Source organism: Muntiacus reevesi, chromosome 2 (genome assembly GCF_963930625.1).
Source record: "Muntiacus reevesi chromosome 2, mMunRee1.1, whole genome shotgun sequence".
NCBI lineage: Eukaryota > Metazoa > Chordata > Mammalia > Artiodactyla > Cervidae > Muntiacus > Muntiacus reevesi.
This window is the reverse complement of record NC_089250.1, coordinates 273,343,861-273,365,782: the sequence shown is the minus strand read 5'-3', so window position 1 is coordinate 273,365,782 and position 21,922 is coordinate 273,343,861. Positions and strand designations below refer to the sequence as shown.

General features: G+C 40.1%; 3 protein-coding genes and 1 pseudogene across 3 annotated transcripts in view; 3 read left to right on the top strand and 1 right to left on the bottom strand.

The window, feature by feature from the left end:
• LOC136161650 (zinc finger protein 665-like) overlaps positions 1-21,922 on the bottom strand; it is a 365,259-nt gene that overhangs the window by 243,790 nt on the left and 99,547 nt on the right. The gene's annotated exons all lie outside the window — the stretch shown is intronic.
• Positions 1-21,922, top strand: part of LOC136161657 (zinc finger protein 665-like) — a 61,777-nt gene that overhangs the window by 10,250 nt on the left and 29,605 nt on the right. The window lies entirely within an intron of this gene.
• Positions 6,110-7,697, top strand: LOC136161658 (zinc finger protein ZFP2-like). The gene has a single exon (XM_065926684.1). It carries the CDS (start codon positions 6,149-6,151, stop codon positions 7,694-7,696), a length of 1,548 nt encoding a protein of 515 aa, XP_065782756.1. The 5' UTR covers positions 6,110-6,148; the 3' UTR covers position 7,697.
• LOC136161660 (zinc finger protein 665-like) lies at positions 7,912-9,806 on the top strand (annotated as a pseudogene).

The window sequence follows — 21,922 nt, the reverse complement described above, 5'->3', positions numbered from 1 at the left end:
CGAGTAAGGAGCACGAGCACTGCAACTGCAGCGTAGCCCCTACTTGCTGAGCTTGGAGAGACACCAAGCAGCAGCGAACACTCCCCTGAGCCAAAAGAAATGAATACACCAATGTATTAAGAATAACAGATACATTTATTAAGGAAAAGAGAGGTTGTTTTCTGGAAGGAGCCACAGTATGTGGCACTACTTGTGAGTAGGAATTTCTGCTTCTGATCTGAACATTATCTCCATTCTTGTGGCACAAAGAGGAAGACCCCTGGATTGTGGAGAATGAGGTGCTAATAGCAAAAATCCAGATGAGTGGGAAGGTATCAACAGTGTGATCACAGGTCAACTGTCACAAGGACAGAGAGGAAGCCACACCATTCATGGGGTTTGGGAAACTCTCCAAGGGGGAGAGTTCTGTGAGAAAACAGATGTTTAATATTTGTGAATCTCACAGGAGGTTTTTCTTCTCCCTACCTGACGGCTCTGTTCTTCGACATGCGAAATGTACAGCACCCTCCAGTGGAGCAGTAGCGCCCACAGAGATGAAGGCGAGGTCTTTGTTTTTGGCCTGTCCTGGGTCTTTTGTGCTGTGTGGACTTCTGTCTGTTGGAGACGAGTGAGGGCTACTCTGTAGTTGTGGGGAGCATGGTTTCTCAATGTGGTGGTTTCTTTAGTTGTGAAGCACGGGCCGAGGGCACACGGGTGTGAGTAGTTTTGCCATACAAGCTCACTATCTGTAGTTCATCAACTTATTCTCCGTGACATGTGAGATCTTCCCAGAACAAGTATCGAACCCATGCCTCCCGCATTACTAAGCAGATTCTTACCATGGAGCCACCAGGGTGTTAAGGAAACTAAATAAATAGTCTTGTTTAGTCTTCAAGACAAAGCAGTGCATTCCTCTGACCTTGCTTCTAACCTGCATGGAAACTGCCCTGAGTGTGAATGTCCTGACTGTCTCCTGTGAGTGCAAGGCTTGCAGCAGCATAGATAAGATAGGGCACAACCCCAATGTTCATTGCAGCACTATTTATAATAGCCAGGACATGGAAGCAACCTAGATGCCCACCAGCAGATGAATGGATAAGGAAGCTGTGGTACATATACACCATGGAATATTACTCAGCCGCTTAAAAGAATTCATTTGAATCAGTTCTAATGAGATGGATGAAACTGGAGCCCATTATACAGAGTGAAGTAAGCCAGAAAGATAAAGAACATTACAGTATACTAACACATATATATGGAATTTAGAAAGATGGTAATGATAACCCTATATGCAAAACAGAAAAAGAGACACAGAAGTATAGAACAGACTTTTGAACTCTGTGGGAGAAGGTGAGGGTGGGATGTTTTGAAAGAACAGCATGTATATTATCTATGGTGAAACAGATCACCAGCCCAGGTGGGATGCATGAGTTAAGTGCTTGGGCCTGGTTGGCTGGCAAGACCTAGAGGAATCGGGTGGAGGGGGAGGTGGGAGGGGAGATCGGGATGGGGAATACGTGTAACTCTATGGCTGATTCATTTCAATGTATGACAAAACCCACTGAAAAATAAAAATTAAAAAAAAGAAAGAAAAATAAGAAAAAAAGAAAGGAAAAAAAAAGATAGGAAAAAAAAAAGATAGGGGACAAATCTTGAGATTGTTCAGCCTTTGCAGGGGCCCTTGCCACCCAAGCCCCAGGCTTAGCACCATCCAAGTTGACTCCTGGATCCTCCTCTCTGCCTACCGTGAGGTAAATAAAGGTAACTTAAAACTGTCTAAAGAGAAGTTCCAAGTGGATGAAGAAATACGTGATTTGTGAGGATGATTATCCATGTTACAATGTCACATTATATTTTGGCTGATCAAATCTTCACTTTTTAAGTTAACTCTTTATAGCCGGCCCACAGCTCCAACAGTGTCCCCCACTGCCTTTTCTCTCTCCATTCTCTGTCCTGTTGTGGCCTTTCACCCCTGCCAACCCCTCCTTCTCCCTCTCCATCAGGTGGTCCCCTTCTGATGGCCCCTGTCTCTCAGTAGGAGGGGGAGCCCAGGTTTCCCCACTCTAGCAAATTTGTTTGCCCCTTTAGAGTCTTCTGATCAAAGACCCCATCTTCCTGGAGGGACATTCCAAGATTTTTATCAGTCTTTCTGGCCCTGTTATCACAGTCAATTTGAGCACTATTCGATCTGTATTTTAGCCATAAAGGTATGACTACAGAAAGGAAAGATAACTTGTTTGATACAGGATGGCAATGATATTGTTTAGACTCTGGAAAAAACTGGTTAAGATGAATTTTTTTTTTTTCTTTGAAAGTGCAAAACCGTTTCTTTTTACATGTGGAATTAAAAACAGCAAGCTTGTTAAAAAGACCTGCCCCCCAACAAAGCTTAAAGTTACCATTTGCCAGAGCTTCCCAGATGACTCTAGTGGTAAAGAACCTGCCAGCCCTAGGGAGAGACATAGGAGACGTGGATTTGATCCCTGTGTAGGGAAGATCCCCTGGAGGAGTGAATGGCAACCCACTCCAGTATTCTTGCCTGGAGAGTCCCATCATGGACTGAGGAGCCTGGTGGGCTAGAGTCCATGGGGTTGCAGGGAGTTGGACAGGCATTAAGCGACCCTGCATAGCATGCACCTTTGCTATGTCCTTGAAACATGTAACCTATTTTCCCAGAGATTTCAGTCTTGGGCAAATTAGAATTTTAAACCACGGTGCGGGTGCTGGGAAGAAAATGGTGAAAGAGACATTTTAAATTTCAAGCAGGAAAGTATGAGAGCTCTCATGTCTGTCGATCTGCATGTATGTTTGTCTCAGTGTGTGTCTTTGTTTTTGGACAATATTGCTGAGGTTAATTTGTAAATGAGCTCTAATTCAATTGTTTGTAAAAAAAAAAAAAAAAGGGAAAAATCAAACCATTTCAAGAGAATTTAACTTAAGTGAATTTCAGGTTCATGTGAACTGAGAAATATTCAATATTAAATATCTAGTATTAATGTTTGTTTGCTAATATAATTAAGACATGTCTTGAGTCTTCAACATTGTCTAATACTTTTATTGTGCCTAGGTTTACGTTAAGTAAGTTAGTGAACAGTTAAAGTAACTGGAGTGAAGAAACTTTTAAGGAAAGAATGCAAATGCGATTGGAGCTTTTAGATAAGCTCTGTTAGGAAAGATTATACTTTAGAAATATCTGTCTGAAATAGTCTCTCCAGATTTGAATAACCTGAATTTTTAGGGTTGTGCTAAACTAAGTGATGAAAGTTCATTGACTATATAGGTCATTTCCAAATAAAGTAAGATTCTGAAACACAGATTAGTGAAAACTCATTTCCTCTTACAGACAAACTGAAGAGATTTTGGACTTTTAATGAATACATTTGGTGGCACCCTGAGATGTTCTGTATAAGAAAGCAGATATTCTTAGACATTATCACTGGTATTTATGTTCACCAGTCTACAAAATGCTAATATAATGGACAGCTCATGGTTGCTTAAGGAAAGTAAGATGTGTGTTTTTAGTAAGAAAGGGATGAGAAATGTGGGCCAATCACCTTGCTTTGTCCACCCTGGTTAATTTGTCTCAGGACCCTCCCCTTCCCTACACAGGCACACCCTGGATCTTGAAGTAAAGTCTTCTCAGAGGAGCAAAACTCACTTTTCCTGGAATGATCCTCTGACTTTTACCTCCAAGGAGCCTTTCTGCACTTGTGTACTGTCTCCTTGATCAGACAGGGTTTTTCCTTTCTTTGTCCTTGCCACGATTATTCCCCTGAATTAAGAGACAAACTGGCTGTTTACCCTGTTTTTGTTGGCCTGTTTAAATTCCTTAACCTGAGCCCACCTATCTCTTATCTCAGGGCATGCAAAGAGGAGGGTAGCTGATTGTAGATGTCCAACCTGCAGCCCATCCAACTCCTACCTCAAAATTACATTTTATTAAGGAAAATGGAAAGTACTTCTGACTTACAGATGACTGTTTCTAAATGAACAAAGTGTTTTTTTTGTGTGTGTGTTTTTTTTTTTTTAAGAAAAGAGAGAGGTTTCATGGAAAGTGGACTCCAAGAAAAGAGGTCCCAAAAGGCAAGGTCTTTACATTTTCTGCAATAATCTGTCATTTGACTCCTGTCAATTTTGTTGCTTGACTTTGGGTAGCATGTGATGAGGTGTTTCAAAGGGGTTTACTTCCCCTTGTCCCCCTCCTGTGGTAATTCGTGCTGTTAGGTGGCATAGACTGTTGCGAGTTTTGTAGAAAATATCAGAAGTTACTTTCTTTTTTTTTTTGCTGTGCCACATGGTACTCTGGTTCTTAGTTGCCCTTTCATGGAGAGATTTTGTGCCCCCTACACTGGAAGCACATAGTCCTAACTACTGGACCACGAGGGAGTTTGCCTCAAAGGTTACTTTTGCTTAAAATATATGTAAGTTTTCAAATTACATTCCTTTATCTTCATAACAGTATGTTTAAAAATTTATTAAAATTTATTTGTTTTTCTCTTCACTGGGTCTTTGTTGCTTCGGGGGCTTTTCTCTACTTGCAGCGAGTAAGGGCTACCCTCTAGTTACAGTGCCTGTACTTCTCATTCTAGTGGATTCTCTTGTTGCAATGTATGGTCTCTGTGTGTTTGCTCAGTAGTTGTGCCTCCCCAGCTCTAGAGCACAGAATCATCACCTGTGGCCTTCAGGCTTAATTGTTCTCAGGCATGTGGGAATTTCCCGGATCAGGGATCAAACCTATGTGCCCTGCACTAGCAGATGGATTCTTTACCTCTGAGCCACAAGGAAAGCCCCAAAGGTTGTTCCTTTACATGTATGTTGGAGCCAATGAACTGGGTGAGTTTAAGTTACTGTGTAGATATGGAGTTGCTGTATTGAATGATTATTGTATAAGTAGAGAATGTTTCACATATTTTTTGTTTTTTAAAAATGATGGTCTTTTTGTATTACACAGTATAATTGACATTAACCACTTGTTAATGTCATAAAATGCTTATATATCTATCTACTGATAGATTTCTAAGAGGTATTTAGAAAAGTGTTTATTTTTTTATTTTTTAAATTATTTTAGGGAATTCTCTGACAGTCCAGTGGATAGGATTCAGTAGTTTCACTGCAGCAAGTCTGGAGTTAATCCATGGTCAGGGAACCAAGATCTCATAAGCCACATGGTCCAACAACAACAAAAATTATATATATATATATAGTTTACAGAATTCTTTATTTTCTCAATGCAGTATTTGTTGAACAGTTTCTAATTGCCTTTTTTTTTTTTTTTTACATTATTCATTAGAATGCTTCTTTTGCATTGTTTATCATTCCAGTGTATTGCCTCTTTGATGCTTGTTTGCTCAGTTGCTTAGTCCAGTCTGACTCTTTGTGATCTCATGGAGTGTAGCCCGCCAAGCTTTCCTATCCATGGAATTTTTTTCAGTCAAGAATAGTGCACTGGGTTGTGATTTCCTGCTCCAGGGGATCTTTCCGACCCAGGGATTGTATCCCCCTGTGCCGCGTCTTCTGCATTGGCAGGCAGTTTCTTTACCACTGAGTCAGCTCTTTAGTCCTGTATGTTCTTCACCATTTAAACATGTATAAGGATGCATAAAGTGTGTACAATATACCATTATTTTCTCCTCAATTATGAGAGAGCAATGTGTTTAGGACAAAGTAGGATGAGCTTTGAGGTCATGGTGGGGAAATATGTTTTCTTTGTGAACTGACATGAGTTTGCATAAAATTAATGTTTTCTGATTGTGTTTGAAAGTACACTACCCTAAAATTAATTTGAATTGCATGTGATCACTCCTTTTTAAAGAGTTCTATTCCTTTAGTGTTCTATAGTTTTAAGATCATCATTGCGAAGATTCATAATTTTTTTCAGGACGAATATGACTCATGGTATAATGTTATGTGTTCGACAAGAAATAATTTATTTATGAATTGTTACTAATAAAATACCTGTGGTTCTTTATGTCTTGTAGATATGTCTCATATAGACAAGATCAAGAAATTACAGGCAACAGTAAATAGTGGTAAAGGGGCAATTTTTCAAAGAGTGATGTTGGGAAGAGTTGAAAGCCTTGAAATCAAGGATTTTCACCTGAGGGACATCCAGGAAAATATACATGACTTTGATTGTCTGTGGACAGATGATGAAAGAAATGACAAAGGAATGTCTACATCCCATAACAAAAACCTCACTGATGGAAGAGATCATTCTAGTAGAAGTGATGTAGGAAAGAGACCTTTTGAGAGGAACAGATCAAGCTTTCAGAATGAATTGCAGGTGGTACAATCTGAAGGGATAATTTTTGAATGTAGTCAAGCTGTGACAAATGTCAGGGCCACAGGTTTACCACCTCAGAGAACTCGTAATGTCTGCAAAGGCTTTTCTCATAAACACGAGGATGCTGTTATGCATCCTTCAGAACTGTTACCAGACCATGAAACACAAAAGAAAAGACCTTACAAATGTAATGAGTGTGACATAACCTTTCTTCAGGACTCAGAACTCACTGGACATCAAAGAATCCATATAGGAGGAAAACCATGTAAATGCGACGTGTGTGGCAAGGCTTTTAATCAAACTACAAAACTTGCAATTCATTGGAGAATTCATACTGGAGACAAAGCATATAAATGTGATGTGTGTGGCAAGGCGTTTGGTCATACGGGACATCTTGCTGTTCATCAGAGAGTTCATACTGAAGAGAAACCATATAAATGTGATGTATGTGGCAAAGGCTTTAGTGAAACTTCAAGCCTTGCAGTTCATCAGAGAGTTCATACTGGAGAGAAGCCATATAAATGTGATGTATGTGACAAGTCCTTTACTTCAAATTCAAGCCTTGTAGTTCATTGGAGAATTCATACTGGAGAGAAGCCATATAAATGTGATGTATGTGACAAGTCCTTTACTTCAAATTCAAGCCTTGTAGTTCATTGGAGAATTCATACTGGAGAGAAACCATATAAATGTGATGTATGTGGCAAGGCCTTTAATACGTCTACACATCTTGCAGTTCATCGGCGAATTCATACTGGAGAGAAACCATATAAATGTGATGTATGTGGCAAAGGCTTTAGTGAAACTTCAGGGCTTGCAAATCATCGGAGAATTCATACTGGAGAGAAGCCATATAAATGTGATGTGTGTGGCAAGTCCTTTAGTTCAAATTCAAGCCTTGCAGTTCATCGGAGAAGTCATACTGGAGAGAAACCACATAAATGCGATGTATGTGACAAAGGCTTTAGTATAACTTCAAGCCTTGCAGTTCATCGGAGAGTTCATACTGGAGAGAAGCCATATAAATGTGATGTGTGTGGCAAGGCGTTTACTCGTACTGGACATCTTGCTGTTCATCAGAGAGTTCATACTGGAGAGAAACCATATAAATGCTATGTATGTGGCAAAGACTTTAGTATAACTTCAAGCCTTGCAGTTCATCGGAGAATTCATACTGGAGAGAAGCCATATAAATGTGATGTGTGTGGCAAGGCGTTTACTCGTACTGGACATCTTGCTGTTCATCGGCGAATTCATACTGGAGAGAAACCATATAAATGTGATGTATGTGGCAAAGGCTTTAGTGAAACTTCAAGGCTTGCAGTTCATCAGAGAATTCATACTGGAGAGAAACCATATAAATGTGTGTGTGTGATCACTGCTTACAACAAAGTACACACCTTGAAAATCATCAGAGAATTCGTACCGCAGTGAAACCATATAAATGTGATGTTTCTGGAAAGACCTTTAGTCAAACTGCAAGCCTTGCAGTTCATCAGAGAATTCATTCTGAAGAAAAGCCATGCAAATGCAATGTATGTGACAAGGCATTTCGTCATACTGGAAGCCTTACTGTTCATCAGAGACTTCATACTGGAGTGAAACTATATAAATGTGATGTGTGTGGCAGGACTTTTAGAGTAAATTCACACCTTGCTGTTCATTTGAGAGTACATACTGGAGAGAAACAATATAAATGTGATGTATGTAGCAAGGCCTTTAATGAAGCTGCAAAGCTTGCAGTTCATCAGAGATTCCATATGGGAGAGAAACCATATAAATGTGATATACGTGGCAGAGCCTTTAGTCAAACTGCAAACCTTGCAGATCATCGGAGAATTCATACTGGAGAGACACCATATAAGTGTGATGTGTGTGGCAAGGTGTTTACTCGTACTGGACATCTTGCTGTTCATCAGAGAGTTCATACTGGAGAGAAGCCATATAAATGTCATGTATGTGGCAAGTCCTTTAGTTCAAATTCAAGCCTTGCAGTTCATTGGAGAATTCATAGTGGAGAGAAACCATATAAATGTGATGTGTGTGGCAAGGCGTTTACTCATACTGGAGATCTTGCTGTTCATCAGAGAGTTCATACTGGAGAAAAACCATATAAATGTGATTTCTGTGGCAAAGGCTTTAGTGAAACTTCAAGCTTTGCAGTTCATTGGAGAGTTCATAGTGGAGAGAAGCCATATAAATGTCATGTATGTGGCAAGTCCTTTACTTAAAATTCAAACCTTGTAGTTCATGGGAGAATTCATACTGGAGAGAAACCATATAAATGTGATTTCTGTGGCAAGGCCTTTAATCAGTCTGCACATCTTGCAGTTCATCGGAGAATTCATACTGGAGAGAAACCATATGAATGTGATGTATGTGGCAAACGCTTTAGTGAAACTTCGAGGCTTGCAGTTCATCGAAGAATTCATACTGGAGAGACACCATATAAATGTGATGTATGTGGCCGATGCGTTACTCAAAACTCACAACTTAAAGTTCATCAGAGAACTCACACGGGAGAGAAACCATATAAATGCGATGTGTGTGGCAAGGCGTTTACTCATACTGGATATCTTGCTGTTCATCAGAGAGTTCATACTGGAGAGAAACCATATAAATGTGATGTATGTGGCAAAGGCTTTAGTGAAACTTCAAGCCTTGCAGTTCATCAGAGAGTTCATACTGGAGAGAAGCCATATAAATGTGATGTATGTGGCAAGGCCTTTACTTCAAATTCAAGCCTTGTAGTTCATTGGAGAATTCATACTGGAGAGAAACCATATAAATGTGATGTATGTGGCAAGGCCTTTAATACGTCTACACATCTTGCAGTTCATCGGCTAATTCATACTGGAGAGAAACCATATAAATGTGATGTATGTGGCAAAGGCTTTAGTGAAACTTCAGGGCTTGCAAATCATCGGAGAATTCATACTGGAGAGAAGCCATATAAATGTGATGTGTGTGGCAAGTCCTTTAGTTCAAATTCAAGCCTTGCAGTTCATCGGAGAAGTCATACTGGAGAGAAACCACATAAATGTGATGTATGTGGCAAAGGCTTTAGTATAACTTCAAGCCTTGCAGTTCATCGGAGAGTTCATACTGGAGAGAAGCCATATAAATGTGATGTGTGTGGCAAGGCATTTACTCGTACTGGACATCTTGCTGTTCATCAGAGAGTTCATACTGGAGAGAAACCATATAAATGCTATGTATGTGGCAAAGACTTTAGTATAACTTCAAGCCTTGTAATTCATCGGAGAGTTCATACTGGAGAGAAGCCATATAAATGTGATGTGTGTGGCAAGGCGTTTACTCGTACTGGACATCTTGCTGTTCATCACAGAGTTCATACTGGAGAGAAATCTTAAAAATGTGATGTGTGGCGGCATGGACTTTAATCAGACTGCAAAACTTGTTCTTCATCGGAGAATTCATACTGGAGAGAAACCATGTATATGTGATGTATGTGGCAAGGTGTTTGTTTCATCAGAGAGTTCATACGGGAGAGAAACCAGATAAATGAGGTATATGTTGCAGGGCTTTCAGTGTGGATGCAAACTTTGCAGTTCATCAGAGAATTCATACTGGAGAGAACCTTAGAAATATAAGAATTGTGACAAAACATTTAGGCACAGTCATCCATAACATCATCAGCAGTTCAGACAGGTGAGGAACCATATAAATATGATATATATGGCCAGTGCTTTACTTGAAATGACGAACTTAGAATCCATCGGAGAATTCATACTAAAGAAAAACATTAGAAATGTAACAGTTGTGAGAAACATTTTATTTAAAAAAATTTTCTTGTTAGTATATATTATTACAGTTTATTAAATAATGACAATATTTATTTCACATTTTCCAACAGTGTTTAAATAAAGAGTTCAAAATATAAAGGCTTATGAAAACTTTTATAGTCTTTATATAACAATAAACACTATTTCTGGTGTATGAATAAATACAGAAAACAGAAGCCGTTCTTTATATCACAATCAGCCAAACTTAGCCATCAATGATTACACAAATCCACAAGCAAACAAACAAATAATCCACTTTCTTCATTTGGGTTATGAAAGCTAAAAATCCCTTTGCTACATTTAACAATAACTAACGGGATGGAGGGAGGGAACTTAGAGTCACAGCCTGGAGACATGGGGACCAAATCTCCCAGTCCTTCAAGTTCTTCCTTGGTTAGAAGCTTCAACAACTGCATAACTCTTTCAGGGAAGAGAAAAAAAAATCACAACAGGTTAAGACTCGGTCCTATAAGGTATTTATAATAAGTCTGCACTGAAGAAGTACAACATTTTTGTCTTAAAAATGTGCTTACCTTTTACATAGAGGTTTGGTTTTCTTTTCATCCTGGTATGAACATGAACATATTGGAATAAACATATTGAGTAGTGCATGACATTCAGTCTTTTCACAGTCTTCAAAATGAACTCACTTCTTCTGTTTTAGGAGTTATCTGTACACTTAATAACGTTTTCTACATTAAGGGGAAAAAACAAAGAGTGGTTCATAAAAAGTCATCCTTTAAACTCAAGGAACCCAAAAGTGAAAGCCTTTCTATATAAAGCCCTTACATCAATGGAATGTTCTGGTAAGAAGAGAAGTCTCCTCTCTAAATATATGGTTTAGTACAAGGGACGAGGCCTGAAGAAGTTCAGCTCTCTGGTATCACACCCGGAGCTGGTCAGTGAGAACTAGACTTCCATCTGAATCTTGAAGCGATCAACACCTACTTGCCCCTCTGACCTCCTCCTTTCTTGTCTTAGCTCTTACTTTTGGAACAGAAATCCTGTTTCACAAAATCTTGTTTTCAAAGCCAGCATTAATATAGAAGGCAAGGTGAGAGAGGCCGGGAGAAAAACTGCCCAATGCCCAAGAAAAATCTGCATGCCTTCTATTCTGCTTCGAAGAAGGAAGCAGTCCAGGGGCTGGATGGGCTGGGAACCTGCATATACCGCAAAGGTGCCTGTCCTGGTGCCCCAGTAAGTACGTATTTACTGTTACTCTGTGAGAAACATTTTAGTGCAAATGTGAATGGTACAAAGCCTTTAATCAGTGTTCAGGCCTTACAATTCAGAGTTCATATTGTATAGAAAACATACAAGTGAAATGAATGTGGCAGAGTTTCCAGTGCATGTTCAGCATGAACTGCCCATTAGGCATTTCATAGAGGAGGGGAACCACATACATGTTATTTATGTGGCAAACCTTTTAGTCACAAGGAATGATGTTGCAGATCATTTGAGAATCCATACTGCAGTGAAAACTTACACATGTAGAGAATGCAGTAAAATACATCAACTTTTTGACCCTCAGAAAATTCAACCTGAAGGAAAACTACACAAATGTGTTAAGTGTGGGAAAGCTTTGATTTTGTGTTCAGCCCTAAGTCACCATCAGTAATTTTTTTTTTTTTTTTACAATATTGTGATGGTTTTTGCTGTACATCTTGAATAGGCCATAGGCGTACATACATCCCTTCCTTCCTGAACCCACCTCTCTCGTCACTGTATCCCTCCAGATTGTCACAGAGCACTTGCTCACACATTAAACTCCCACTGGCTCTTTTACATATGGTAATATATATGTTCCAGTGTTAATCTCTTAAATACTGCCATCCTATTTTGTATATTTCAATAGTTTTTCCTTAGCGTTACTTTTTCTATCCACATGTTATGACCCAGATCTAATTTAATTTACATTTCTTTCCTGCCTTCCACTAACAAATACATAAGTCTGTGGGTTATGTTTAGACGTTTGTAACATTATAATGAACGTAGACAATGACAAGGAACATAGTAGGTGCCCTGTAAATGTAAAGAAAGACAGTTCCTTTAAGACTTGAGTTCAGTTAGGTAGTACACATAGAAATATTTATAAATAGTGCCATGTTGATAATTTTGGTGAAAACAAATTCTAGTGTCTTAAGACTTTATATTTGACAATGTGCTTTGTTGTCCACAAGTGACAGATCTTTCAGAAACAGACAACAAAGACATGAGAGAAAATATATTCCAATTTTTCAACAAGAAGTAAATTGCCTAATCACCGTCAAGTGATCATATAGAAATTTGACATTCCATTACATTGAAGTATTGGCTTAAGTATTATACATTATGATGTAAACAAGTTTTTCTCATTTAAGTTTTTGAAGCTTTGTCATCATAGGCATGGAACAGAAACTTTTATAAAGAAGAATACATTTCTTATTAAAAGTTTTTTTCTCTCAGTTCAGTTCAGTTCACTCGCTCAGTCGTTTCCGACTCTTTGCAATCTTATGAATCACACCACGCCACGCCTCCCTGTCCATCACAATACTCCCTGAGTTTACTCAAACTCATGTCTATCAAGTCGGTGATGCCATCCAGTCATCTCATCCCCTGTCGTCCCCTTCTCCCACCCCCAAGCCCTCCCAGCATCAAGGTCTTTTCCAATGAGTCAATTCTTCACATGAGGTGGCCTAAGTATTGGAGTTTCTGCTTCAGTGTCAGTCCTTCCAATGAACACCCAGGACTGATCTCCTTTAGGATGGAAGGCCAAGGGACTCTCAAATCTCCTCCAACACCACAGTTGAAAAGCATCAGTTCTTCGGCGCTCAGCTTTCTTCACGGTCCAACTCTCACATCCATACATGACCACTGGAAAAACCATAGCCTTGACTAGACGGACCTTTGTTGGCAAAGTAATGTCTCTGCTTTTTAATATGCTATCTAGATTGGTCATAACTTTCCTTCCAAGGAGTGTCTTTTTTTTTTTTTTTTTGGAGTAAGCGTCATAACTTCATGGCTGCAATCACCATCTGAAGTGATTTTGGAGTCCCCCAAAATAAAGTCTGACACTGTTTCCACTGTTTCCCCATCTAGTTCCCATTAAGTTATGGGACCGCATGGCATGATCTTAGTTTTCTGCTTTAAGCCACCTTTTCACTCTCCCCTTTCACTTTCATCAAGAGGCTTTTAAGTTCCTCTTCACTTTCTGCCATGAGGGTGGTGTCATCTGCATATCTGAGGTTATTGATATTTCTCGTGGCAATCTTAATGACAGCTTGTGCTTCTTCCAGCCCAGCGTTTCTCATGATATACTCTGCATAGAAGTTAAATAAGCAGGGTGACAATATACAGCCTTGACGTACTCCTTTTCCTATATGGAACCAGTCTGTTTGTCCCTAATAATATTTAAAATTTATCTTTGGCTCTGCTGAATCTTCATTGTGCTGGCTTCTTTGTCTTTTTGCAGCTATCGGGCTGTGAATTCTCCACGTAACCTTGGCTGGGGTGTGGTTGGAGACTGGCATTGTGAAGGTTCTTTTGGTCAGTCCAGAGGACTCAGGGTCTGTCTGTTCTATGGGCTGAGCTGAGCCTCTCTTTGCTGCACGTGGGCTTTCTCTAGCTGCAGCAGCAGGAGCGACTTTCTGGTTCCTTGTGTGCAGGCTTCTCATTGCTGGGGCTGCTGTTGCAGAGCACAGGCTTTGGAGCACAGGCTCAGTCCTTGTGTTGCACGGGCTTAGTTGCTGCGAGGCACATGGCATCCTCCCACACCAGGGATCAAACCCGGGTCCTGTGCATTGGCAGATAGATTATTTACCACTGCACCACCAGGGAGATTCCACTCAGTGGCTTTTAACTGGGCGCTATGTATAATACACTTCCAAACAAAATTGGGGTCACCAACCAATAACTGGTAAATCTGACAACCAGGACAGACTGCCCCAAACTTATCTGGACTTGCTGAAGAGGTGGATGGACCCAAGAGACCCTTCCTGAAATACCAAGGCTAGACTGTCCAAAGCACACTATGGTGCCTACTTTTCTTAATCCTGCATTCCCCTCATGGTGCACTCAGGGCCCCTGCAGTGACTAATAAGCTTGATCCTTGGGAAAGTGGAATGTCAAGACATTTTTCTCAGAAGTGTTTGTATGAAGTAGCCCTTTCTAAGAGTTTTGTGTTTCAAATTCTAGCTTGTCATCACTACACAAAACCAGTCCTTGTTTACATAAAGTGCTTAAATTAATTCTAATTGTAGGAATATTCCTGGGTTCAGCTAGCACCCCGCTTCCAGCCCCACCCCACCAGCACCCCACATCAACCCCCACCCATCCCCAACCTGGCCAGCAGACCAGGTTTCAGTTCCCAGGGCTCTGAATCACTTCAGCCTCATCAGTAGGACTCCAAGTACAGTTTGGTTCTGTCGCTCAGTCATGTCCGACTCTGTGACCCCATGAACTGCAGCAAGCCAAGCCTCCCTGTCCATCACCAACTCCCAGAGTTTACTCAAACTCATTGTGTTGGTGATGCCATCCAACCATCTCATCCTCTGTCATCAGCTAGGCAGGACTTCAAATGTTATGCCAATAGCTTCTTTCTTTCCATTGTGATTATCCCACAGAATTTTAAGGTTTTATTTAAAATGTTTACAGTTACTTAAGCTAATGAGCAATCAATGCTGCAACACAAGACGTGAGAGACTCTCAAGTACTGCTTAACTCTGACAAGACACCCTGGAACCAAAAAGAGGAACAAGCAGGTAGGCTTGTTCCTCCTGCCCTCAATCCCTCCCAGCATCAGGGTCTTTTCCAGTGAGTCAACTCTTTGCATGACGTGGCCAAAGTATTGGAGTTTCAGCTTCACTGTCAGTCCTTCCAATGAACACCCAGGACTGATCTCCTTTAGGATGGACCGGTTGGATCTCCTTGCAGTCCAAGGGACTCTCAAGAGTCTTCTCCAACACCACAGTTGAAAAGCATCAATTCTTCGGTGCTCAGTTTTCTTCACCGTCCAACTCTCACATCCATACCTGACCACTGGAAAAACCATATCCTTGACTTGACGGACCTTTGCTGGCAAGGTAATGTCTCTGCTTTTAAATATGCTATCTTAGTTGGTTATAACTTTCCTTCCAAGGAGTAAGCGTCTTTTAATTTCATGGCTGCAATCACCATCTTCAGTGATTTTGGAGCCCAGAAAAATAAAGTCTGACACTGTTTCCACTGTTTCCCCATCTAGTTCCCATGAAGTGATGGGACCAGATGCCATGATCTTAGTTTTCTGAATGTTGAACTTTAAGCTAACTTTTTCACTCTCCTCCTTTACTTTCATCAAGAGGCTTTTTAGTTCCTCTTCAATTTCTGCCATAAGGGTGGTGTCATCTGCATATCTGAGGTTATTGATATTTCTCCCAGCAATCTTGATTCCAGCTTCTGCTTCTTCCAGCCCAGCATTTCTCATGATGTACTCTGCATATAAATTGAATAAGCAGGGTGACAATATACAAACACTTCTATTGTAATTTTCATAATGAATTCATTAAATCTGTGGAACACTTTGGGTAACTTGAAAATTTAGAGTACTGAGATTTCCAGTCCAGGACTCCTAGATTTATTTGTTTTGTTCTGAATTTCTTTTAGATGCGGTTAAGTAGTTTTCAGTGTATATGTTTTACCTGCTTGGTGAATTATTCCTAAATATTTCATCCATTTTTAATACAATAGTAAATAAAATTGTTCTGTGATTTTCTTTTGACATTGTTCATTGTTTAGAGAAATGCAGGTGATTTGCATGTTGACTTTTGTATCCTGCCAGTTTGGTAAAATTGTTATTTGATATGACAGGGTTTTTTTTGTGTCTGTGTGGAATCTTTACACTTTATACATAAAAGACCTTGTCCTCTAGGAAAGAAGGTAACTTTCTAATTTTCCCATTTGGGCAGCTTTGATTTCTTTTTCTTGTCTAATTGCTCTTGTTGGGGGTTTCAGTCCTTTGTTGAACAGTGGTGCAGAGTGGGCGTCCTTGCCCTCCTCCTGATCTCAGAAGAAAAGTTTTCAGTCTTTCACCATTGAGAACAATGTGTGCTCTTTTCATACATGCTATATTTTACTTTGAGATGCTTTATCTTTTCTAGTTTGTGTATATATATTTAAAGATTGTTGAATTTTGTAAAGTGCTTTTTTTCTGTATCAATTGAGGTGGTTATGTGTTGTTTTCCCCTTTATTCTGTTAATGTGATGTATACATTGATTTTTGTTTGCTGAGTCCTCTTTGCCTTATATGAATAAAATTCATTTGGTCATGAAGTCAGATCTTTTTAATGTGGTGTTGAAGTTGGTTTGCTGGTGTTTTGTTAAGGATTTTGCATAATAGTCATCAGGGAGTATTGGATTTTATTTTTTTGTTCTTTTGTCTTCTTGGGTTGATTTCAGAATCTTGTTGGCTCCATTCAGTGAGTTTGTCAGTGTTGCATCTTCAACTCTTTGTAATATTTTTGGCAGGATTAGAGGTCCTTCTTTTGTAAAGGTTTAGTATAGTTTCACAGATGGCATCTGAGCCTAGGTTTTTCTTAGTTTCAGGATTTTAATTACTGCTTGAATCTTTCTCGTTATAATATGGTTCCCATTTTTATTTGCTTTATGATTAAGGATTAGATAGTATGTTTCTACAAACTTACCTGTTTATTTTATGATATGTCATTTGTAGGTATTATTACTTAGAAATGTTTTAGTGAAGTATGTTGATTTACAATGTTCAGTTAATTTGGGGTATACTGCAAACTGATTCAGTTTTATTTACATATATTCTTTGACACATCCTTTTCGCTTATAGGTTATTACAAACTATGAAGTATAGTTCCCTGTGCTATGTAGTAGGTCCTTGTTGGGTATCTGTTTTATACCTAGGAGTGTGTCTGTATTAATCCCAAATCCTGATTTATCCCTCCTACTATCTGCTTTGGTCACCTGTGTGTGTGTTTTATATGTCTCTTGGTCTGTTTCTGTTTCGTGTGTAAGTTCAATTGGATTTTTTTTTTATTTCACAGGTAAGTGATAATTTATTTTTCTCTGTCTGGCTTATTCACTTAGTATGATAATTTCTCAGTCAGTTCAGTTGCTTAGTCGTGTCCGACTCTTTACGACCCCGTGAACCACGGCACACCAGGCCTCCCTATCCATCACCAACTCCCAGAGTCCACCCAAACCTATGTCCATCAAGTCGATGATACCATCCAACCATCTCATCCTCTGTCGTCCCCTTCTCCTCCTGCCCCCAATTCGCCCCAGCATCAGGGTCTTTTCCAGTGAGTCAGCTCTTCGCATGAGGTGGCCAAAGTATTGGAGTTTCAGCTTCAACATCAGTCCTTCCAGTGAGCACCGAGGACTGATCTCTTTTAGGATGGACTGGTTGGATCTCCTTTGCAGTCCAAGGGACTCTCAAGAGGCTTCTCCAACACCACAGTTCAAAAACATCAATTCTTTGGTGCTCAGCTTTCTTTGTAGTCCAATTCTCACATCCATACATGACCACTGGAAAAACCATAGCCTTGACTAGATGGACCTTTGTTGGTAAAGTAGTGTCTCTGCTTTTCAATATACTATCTAGGTTGGTCATAACATGATAATCTCTAGTTCCATGCTGCTGCTGCTGCTAAGTCACGGCAGTCGTGTCCGACTCTGTGCGACCCCATAGACGGCAACCCACCAGGCTCCCCCATCCCTGGGATTCTCCAGGCAAGAACACTGGAGTGGGCTGCCATTTCCTTCTCCAGTGCATGAAAGTGAAGTTGCTCAGTCATGTCCGACTCTTCGTGTTCTTATGGACTGTAGCCCACGAGGCTCCTCCGTCCATGGGGTTTGCCAGGCAAGAGTACTGGAGTGGGTTGCCATTGCTTCCTCCTCTAGTTCCATGCATGTAGCTGCAAATGGCATTCTTTCATTCCTTTTTTTTTTTTTTTTTTAATGCAGTAGTTAATATTTCATTCGGGCTTCCCTGATAGCTCATTTGGTAAAGAATCTGCCTGCAATGCAGGAGACCTGGGTTTGTTCCCTGGGTTGGGAATATCCCCTGGAGAAGGGAAAGGCTACCCACTCCAGTATTCTGGCCTGGAGAATTCCATGGACTGTATAGTCTGTGGCATCACAAAGAGTCAGGCAGTCTGATATTCTTGTATATATGTACCACGTATTCTTTATCCATTCCTCTGTTGCTGGGCATTTAGATTGTTTCCATGCCTTGCCTATTGTAAATAATGCTGCAGTGAACACTAGGGTGGACTGTCTTTTTGAATTATGGTTTTCTTCAGATAAATGCCCAGGAGTGGGTTTGCAGGATCTGAATCTTTCTTATTTCAATTCTTTTGTTCTGCCAAAGCTGAATTTAGTTTGTTCTCTTTCTCCTTCCTTACGATGTAAAAATAGTTTCTCATTGAATTTCTTTTTCCTTTTTGTGGTAACCATTTAGCCACGTGCGTGTGTGTGTGTGCTCTATAATGTCTGACTCTTTGCATCCCATGGACTGTAGCCCATCCGGCTCTTCTGTTCATGGGATTTCCCAAGAAAGAATACTTAAGTGAGTCGTCATTTCCTTCTTCAGGGATCTTCCCAATCCAGGGATCAAACCTAAATCTCCTGGGTCTCCTGCATTGACAAGTATGTTGTTTACCAGTGAACCACCTGAGAAGTTTCTTAGCTATGTAGACTTCTCTTTTATTATAAGCTTCACTGCATGTTATAAATTCTGAAATGTTGCACTTTCAGTTTCATGTAGATGTTCAAAAATTTTCTTGATTTCTTTGAGGCATAAGTGTCATTACTTAGCTTCTTGACTTAAAGTATTCAAACAGTTTCAGTCATTGCTATTTCTGTCATTATCATAATTGATGATTTTGATTTTTCTTTAAAGCCATTGCTGGACTTTGTCATCTCTGAAGCCACCACTCAGAGTGCAACTCATTTAGGTATTGAATAATCTCTCAATGTGTAGAACATAGTATGTGACACTTCTGCATAGACAACCTTTTGTTATTAGATATTTTTCATGGATTCTTCACAAAAAGTGAAAAAAACATATTTATTGAAAGATATATTTATGAAAATGCATAAGAATTTAAGGGACACAATGTGTGTTAGTCTCTCTGCTTAGTTGTATTCAACTCTTTGTTACCCCATGGACTGTAGCCCGCCAGTTCCTCTGTCCATGGAATTCTCCAGGCAAGAATATTAGAATGGGTAGCCATTCCCTTCTCCAGGAGATCTTCCTGGCCCAGGGATTGAACCCAGGTCTCCTGTACTGCAGGTAGATTCTTTACCTCCCGAGCCACCAGAGAAGCCTTCCAAATACCTTAACATAACTCTTTCAGAACATATCCGAATAAATCCTTACCCCTGTCATCATCTTTTCACTTTTTATGAAGATAAGAACTCTTCTCATGATCCATTGGTGAAATATATTCTCATTTCAGGGATGGTTAACCTTCAAGGATGTGGTGATTAAATTCTCTCAGGAGAAGTGGGAATGCCTGGACCCTGTTCAGAGGGCCTTGTACAGGGACATGATGCTGGAGACCTAGAAGAACCTGCTTTCTGTGGGTGAGGATAGCTTCTCTTTGGATGTTGGAATCTCCCCTTGTGTATTTTGCATTTTTCCCTATGTGTGTCTTGGGAGGCCTGTTATCATTGCATGATCTTAGAGCCCTGTTGACACAGACATGATGTGGTATCACGAATTTAAAATGACCCTTTTTCCAATGATCTGCCCACTTCATGTTACATCAGAGATTTTCCCAGAGCTTAATTATGTATAAAACTGAATGCTAAATTTTAAAAAGTATCCAATTTTCTGTTTTCTGTCCTTTACTTTTGACTCACTATTTCTTGGAAGGGTGTTAGATACATATATTACTCTCTTCCCTGTGTATATAGAAGGAGGCAAAGCAGTGGAAGAATTTGTGGAATATTTTTCCAGACCCACCTGTACTGTTCTCACTCCTCAGCTGAAGAAAGAGCTGTGGTTTTTCCAAAATCACTTTACATTCTCCAAAATCATTTTACATTTCTTTGTTCTGATAAGCAGGATTTTCTATTTCTGATCTAAACATCATCTCCATATTGGAGCAAGAGAAAGAGCCTGGTATTGTGATGAGTGGTGTGAAAATAGCAAAAGAAAACAAAACGAAAACCTCAAATGGACGGGAATGTATCAAAAGTGTGAACAGAGATCAGATCTCAGGACAGAGAGGAAAGCACATTAATAGTGGTTGGAAACCTCTTGTAATGGTACATAGAGATGATAGTTTACGGTGAATGATGTCAGATTCGTGATCTCTGAAGAAGAAGATATAGCTTTGGGACCGGGGACTAGGCTTGATTACTCAAGAGCTTTTGTGTAGCAGAGTTTTATTAAAGTATGAAAGGGGACAGAGAAAGCTTCTGACATAGACATCAGAAGGGGGAGAATGCCCCCCTCTCACTAATCTTAGCAAGGGAGCTATATACTTTTTCAATTAGTTGTTACAGTAAGTAAAAAGAATGTCTAAGCTTGTAAAGGTCTTTACCAGACCCACTCCCACAATTTGCATTCTAAGATGACAGGATTAGTCAGAAGGTTCTCAAGAAGGAGAAACATGTCCTCAAGCAGGACACAGTGTTGTTATATAATCTTAGTACAGAGTTTAGGCGGAGTTGTTTTGTTGTGTAATCATCAGCTCTGGGCTTAAAGAAGAAAACCTTTGTCCTTTTCTCCTCCTTGAGAATTCCAGACTCCTATCTCCTCCTCGAGAGCCCCAGACCCCTCTCTCCTCCTCGGGTACCCCAGACTTATCAACCTACCTAGGAATTGACTCTCTCAGATCTTTGGCAAAAGAGAAGTTTGTTTATTAAACTCTCAGAGGAAACTTAACTTTTCCCTGAGGTATCAGTCTGTCCTTCAACATGTATCATGTATTCTTTCACCCTCCAGTGGTGCTGCAGCTCCATCAGACACAAAGGCAAGGTTTTTATCAAGATTCATAACCCTCGCCATCTCCCTGCTGTGAGCTGGTTGTGGCTTGAGTTTGAGGAGCATGAGGTGGGCTGCCTTACTGGGTTGTCTTGCCCCCTCTTCTCTCTTTGTGGGCTTGGATCTACTGGCTACTCAATTCTTAGTCCATACAGATCAGAGCTGATGCCCCAAGCGTCTAACCCCTGATCCTGTGCTGCTTTCATCACAGTTGTCATATTTGGAAGATATAATCGGAAAGTGGGAAAACACTGGCTGCTCTTTAATTTTATCTGGCACCTCAGAACCTGTATGGAACTGTCTCAGTCCCTGTCTGCTTCTTGAGATCCCTCAGCCATTTCTGCTGTTCTTCTTTTGCGGCCATACCATGTCAGGGTGTGTGGAGTAGCCTGGTGGATTGGATCTTCTGTGACTGTTACTTAGGAAACCTGTGAGGACAGCAGTCCAACAAAGGGAACATGTGTGAATCTTTCAGGCTTTTAGCTTGGCATCTCTGGGTGGACCAAGTAGTCCCATCTCAAGGTCTTATGATATGAGACCCCCACATCTTGTAGTTTTCCGCTCTTGTACTGGTCTATCTAGTCTGGGAGTGTAGACTCTTCCTGACTTTGCTTTCTCCTTAGTTTGTATAATTTTTCCTTTTAAATTTGATTTTGAAGTGTGTGGTTCTAGTGTCTGAAGTCATGTCCAGTTTCTTTGCTGTGGTAATCCGCCTGTGTTTAAGGGACAGCTCCTCATGGACTTTCTGTGGTGTGGGTTTACTGGGTAAGAGAAAATTTTTAAAGGAGAATACTTTCCCTTATTGGTTGTAATATTTTCCTGCTGCATACAGAATTACCACTTGAAGCTGCTTAGTATAGTGGTCAGCGTGTTACG